Source organism: Hordeum vulgare, chromosome 5H, assembly GCF_904849725.1.
Source record: "Hordeum vulgare subsp. vulgare chromosome 5H, MorexV3_pseudomolecules_assembly, whole genome shotgun sequence".
Classification (NCBI taxonomy): Eukaryota; Viridiplantae; Streptophyta; class Magnoliopsida; order Poales; family Poaceae; genus Hordeum; species Hordeum vulgare.
In genome coordinates, this window is record NC_058522.1 from 465,195,090 (window position 1) to 465,200,698 (window position 5,609).

At 47.5% G+C, this 5,609-nt stretch overlaps 1 protein-coding gene across 1 annotated transcript; it reads left to right on the top strand.

The window, feature by feature from the left end:
* Positions 1–3,000: 3,000 nt before the first annotated feature.
* Positions 3,001–5,159, top strand: LOC123398866 (protein transport protein sec31-like). Its single transcript, XM_045093312.1, has one exon. It carries the CDS (start codon positions 3,116–3,118, stop codon positions 4,754–4,756), a length of 1,641 nt encoding a protein of 546 aa, XP_044949247.1. The 5' UTR covers positions 3,001–3,115; the 3' UTR covers positions 4,757–5,159.
* The last annotated feature ends 450 nt before the right edge of the window (positions 5,160–5,609 follow it).

A 5,609-nucleotide genomic window follows, 5' to 3' on the forward strand; every position in this document is an offset into this window, starting at 1 on the left:
TGGGGCTTTAACAGGCTCAAGCCCCCCTCTAGCGCTGCAAAAGATAATTTTACTATTAGTCTCAAGCCCCAACCAACAACTTGCTAGCCCAACCCAACACATGTTCGCACGACACAGCCTGTTGAACCCACCCTTCATTTCTTTGTAGATTCACTACTGGCTGACCATGCATGCCATTGATCCCATGCTAATAAATTGTCGATTTATTCCTTTCTATTTGCGCTAACTCACTTAACTCAATAGAATAATCGTGTACTTAAATAGGTTGCTCTCGATGTATCAGTCTTATAGCTCGTATCGGTACTTCAAACCACCATTTGTTTACCCATGCATTTTAGGCAAACATTTATGTGAATTTAGTTGCAACATGTGTGGTATTTTGCTTTTATGCGCTAGGATGCATTTACCATTGTTTCATACATTTATCTCTATGCTTTCAAAAAAAATATAGCAACTAAACACCATCTTTAGTTCCATGGTATGCCTTTCTGTTGCTAAGGATGCTGACTATCCATGGCGTGCCCTTCTTACATGGTTGAACTTCTTACATGGTTGAACTGAGGTACAAAATGGAATTTAGTATATTATGAATAGTATAAATTGGTGCTCCAACTCTTCTCTTCCCTTCTATTATCGTGTAATGTTGTGTTTACTCGTGTACTTGCTAAATCCTTTTAGAAAATTTGATTAAGTAACTAATTTTTGTTCTTGGTGATTTATCTATTACCATGTGTTGCATTGCCGGTGGTGCGCCTAATGAATTATATGCATAGTGATATGTTCCTTAATTATGTTTCATCTTTCCCTATCTCTTTAGGTGTGTTATTTTGTGCCAGTTTCTTCATACCCATCATTTTTATTGTGATTGCTAAGTTCCTTTGGTTCTATGAGTTCTAGGATGAGATCAGGTTTACTAATGTAACCCCCTTGGTGTTTCCTCTCTACTCTTGCATTATTTTATTATGGTGCAACTTTTGGGGATCCTTGTTGTGCTCATATATTTATGGACCTTCCTTATAAGACCGATATGAGCATCCCAAAGAAAGTACGTTTATCCTCATAAAAAGGTTCATATCTTCCAAATTTCACTTATATGACAAGAATGCAAAGTTTGCATATTGTTTCATATTTGGTTCTATAATAATATGTAAGCTTCCTTGATTTTAGGTACACCCATTTGATTATTTTAAGCAATTCCAGTATATAGTAAGGAGTGTATTGTGGGTTTTAATCTGGGACTCCATACCACAAGTAGCTGATATAAATCGATAATTATTTGCATAACAAGCCATTACTTTCATAGTATCATGACCATGCTTGTGGGGTTTTCTTCAGCATAGGATGTTGCGGTATACAATAGCGTCGCGCTAGATGGGTCAAAATGCAATTATGATCCTTCCATCTCTGAGCATTTTTCGTTTCTTTGTTATGCAAATACCTCCATCAATGACCAATGCGCATAATTTCTTTAAACCTCTCAGTAACAATATTACAAACGCAACATATGTGACTGAAGTAAGGAGACTTGACTACTTTAATCATATGAAGAGTGTTGCTGACAGTCTCACGGCCTTGAAGAAAGCAGACCTGACTAATCAAATGAGGAGTGTTGCTGACAGTCTCGTAGACTTGGCTTGGGTTGCATTTCTCGTAGACTTGGCTTGGGTTGAATTCTTAGAAAAAGGTTGTGATTAGTGAAATTGCTTTGTTGGTTTTGAATTTTAGTCCCGTCAGAGTTATACAAGTTTCTCTCCTTATTTCCTTCTATTCTTCCTCTTTGTAAGGCATGAGTTTCCTAAGAACGCATATTGGAGAGAGTTGGTACATGTTCATGGACATGAGGAGCCTATCGCATTCGTCCTTGGTGTTCGCCGCCATATTCCCAGGACAGGAGTGCCGACCGATCTTTCATCCACATAAGGCCTTCGTGAGCCCGCTCTTCTAGTTCCTCATTGAGCTTAGGACCCACTAGCACGATGGCAAGAAAGGGCATCACCACACCACCACCACCAATGGCGATCTTGTCAGTCCGGCTGGGCCGTCCAGGTTCGTGCTCACTCACGAGGTGGCTATGGCGACAGTTTCCCCGGTTGGTGATGTGACAACGGAGGACCCAATTGCTACTGATGTGACGAACACAAACACATAGGAGCAGGTGGGTATACTCTATAGTTTTGCGGCGAACCATTACCGACTATTTGTTGTACTACTTGTGTTCCACATTTAATTCCACTCGTTTTGATACCAAAAAAAAAGGTGTGGAAAATTTAGAGTAGGTAAAGTATATAACTAGAGACAACGCAATCATATCAGTGTTAGACAATGTCAGTACTTCATGTAGCCGATGAGAATCCATTATGGGATTGTGTTGGTTTTGCACACGTGTGTCTTATTGTTCCAGTTAGAAGTTTGCACATATCAAATCTGATGAAATAATATCAAGTAGTACAAACAGTGAAGTGAAAGCAGTGTGTGCCTACCTGGCACCATAGAGATTCCTCTCAGACGTCACGCCATGTGCGTGCCCGCAACCAGTAGTAAGTTACTACTAGGTTGTAGTACGGGTTAGTTCACGTTGATATTATAGGTTAGTGTTGTTTTTTTTTTCTTTTGCGAGGGCATATGTTAGTGCAGTTGGAAGCACAAATTCCGTATGAAGAAAGTTCGTGAAAGCCTTTTAGCATGGAATCAAATTTTAAAGATCTTGACGCAAAAAATACAAGAATTAAAAGCGATTTGTAATTTGGACTCACGGATTTTAATTTTAGAAGACAAATCTAGAAAAGAGCACACACTGTCAATTTTGACAGAACTCTATGCTGACAAGTGATGCCTATGTTTTTTTTAGCAAAACAAGTGATGCCCATGTGCTCCATCACTTGTAATCACCAGAGAATTCTGAGGTAGTAGTGAGCAAAACTCGGATTGCTATTGGGCCGTCAAATGCCCATGAAAAGCCGTTGGTTTGTGTCGGAATCGTCCATGTTAACATCGCTATTATCGCACACGCACACCCAGCTGATCCATCCCCAATTCGACCGTCAGAGGAAAAAAAAAGATCCATCCCCAATTCGAGCTCCACCGAACCCTCCTCAATCCCACCCTCCACCCAACAATGGATCCGGCCGCCGCCGCCGCACGGCGGCAGGCGGACAAGTGGATGAGTGTGGCCGAGAAGCTCCTCATGGCGAGGGACCTCGAGGGCTGCAAGGAGTTCTCCTCCCAGGCCATCGCCGCCGACCCCCGTACCCCGGGCGCTGAGGATCTCTACGCCGCCGCCGACGTCCTCCTCGCGTCCCAGCGCCGCCGACTGCCCAGCGGCCAGCCCGATCCCTACGCTGTTCTCGGCCTCGACCCTGCCAACCCCGCGTCGCGCCACCCGGACGTCGTCCACCCCAAGTTCCGCCGGCTCTCCCTCCTCCTCAACCGGTCCCACCCCGACCGCCCCTGCTCGGTGTACATCGCCGAGGCCGCCCGCCTCGTCGCCGATGCGTGGGCCTTCCTCTCCAACGCCGCACTTAAGTCCGCCCTCGACGCCGAACTGGATGCCGCCGCTGCACCTCGCGCACCGATGCAACAGCCGGCGGTGGAGAGGAGGCCGCAGCCGTCGCCGCCTCCACAGCAGAGCCCGGTATGGGCAGTTCCCCTGCCACGGCCACCTCCACAGCGGATCCCGGTACGGCCAGCTCCCCAGCCAACGCCGCCTCCACAGCCGACTCGGCTGCAAGCAGCTACCCAGCCTTCTCGGCCCCCACAGCCGAGTTCGATGCGAGCAGCTACCCAGACACCGCCGCCTCCACAGCCGAGTTCGCTGCGAGCAGCTACCCAGACACCGCCGCCTACACAGCCTAGTTCGCTGCGGGCAGCTACCCAGACACCGCCGCTTCCACAGCCGAGCCCGCCGCAACCAGCTACCCAGGCACAGCCACCTCCACATTTGAGTCCGTTGCGAGCAGCTACCAAGCTACCGCCGTCTCCACAGCCGAGTCCGCTGCAACCAGCTACCCAACCACCGCCGCCTCCACAACCGAGCCTGCTGCAAGCAGCTTCCCAGCCACCCGCCGGAGCAACAGCTCCGCCGGTGGAGGCTGCCACATTGCCTGCGTCGACATTCTGGACATTGTGCAAGGGGTGCTCCCATATTCACCAGTATGATCGTCTCTACGAGGCGCGCAAACTAAAGTGCTCCAGCTGCCACCAGCCATTTGTAGCCGAGGCAATGGCTGAGCCGCCACCCATTGTGCCGGGCACTGACATGTATTACTGTACCTGGGGTTTCTTCCCGATTGGGTTCCCCGGGTGCCCTGGCTTTGCGGATCTGGTCAATTCCCAGCCACAGGGATCAGGTCAGCTGAGTGTACCATGGCTTGGAGCCAACGGTGGCATGGAAGCCAATGGTAAGGTTGCTGCTGAGAATGGTACTCCCATTACCATTGGTGCTGCAGGGAAGGAGACAGTGTCATCTGAACCTTCGCCGGAACCTTTAATGCACATGGAAGTGGAAGTGCCACTGGTAACGGAACCTGCGCCAGAACCTTTAATGCGCATGAGAGTGGGGGTGCCAGCTGTGCCGGAACCTGTGATGCCCACGAGAGTGGAGGTTCCAGCCTCGCCGCAACCTGTGATGCCCACGAGAGTGGAGGTGCCTGCCGCGCTGGAACCTGTGCAGCGTACGAGAGTGAGCTCGGTGAAAGTGGGAGCAAAGAAGCGTGGTCGACCCAAAGGCAGCAAGAACAAGAACAAGAAGAAGCTATGAGTTGTGACTTGATAGCGATGAGGATGATTGGCATGGCATGATCATAGTTCAGACCGGTTAGTTTGGCTATTAATTTCATCCTGTTGTTGTCGCCGACTGAAGCATTTGATCTGTAGGTTCAATACTCATTTGCTGCTGACAGTATCTAAATGAGGAGCATGGCGACTTTTGTGATGGAATAAGTTATTTGTTTACCGGTAGTCTTTTCTTAGTTGTTGAGTTTTGTGGTCTTTCTTGCCATTTATGCTTTAGATGATATAGCTGTTGTATGCTGTCCAACCTCATGACTCTCCTGGAGCTAGCTTTGTAGATCTGAGTTTGCTGGGGATTGCTCTTTGATAGTGAGCAATGTACACTCAAATAATGTGCTGCAATAATTGGGCAGTCGACCGTTATGCGTTTTTCTCCAGTTTTTAAGATACCTGCCTAGTTTGTGCAAGCTGTGTTCCCCTTCTGACTACTTTTGGTCTCATTCCTCACATGGTGTGCCTGGTGAGGCCAATGTTTAGACATGGTACCTAGATCCATATCATAGGTCGCCTTGAGTACTTTGAGTGGTCAAATGAGCGAGTTATGTGAGACTGCAAGTGGTTCATCTTTGAAGCATTCCAATCATGTTATTGTCCTGGTCTCCGAACTGAATTGGGTTGTCTTCACTCTTAACTGTAGCTCTGATTCAGTTTCAGCTTGAATTGCAATGTGACTATGATTCTCTCTGGAAATGGCAGAACAGAATTATTGGCTATATATGAGTTGGGCTGGCCGAACTGTAACCTGATTGTCTCTGAACTGATTTGGGTTGGCTGAACTGTGCCTGGGATTCAATCAGCTTGAATTTGAATGTCACTATGAT

Bases quoted from the DNA above. Each gene is read 5' to 3' on its own strand.
- LOC123398866 (XM_045093312.1), top strand. From the start codon at position 3,116: ATGGATCCGGCCGCCGCCGCCGCACGGCGGCAGGCGGACAAGTGGATG.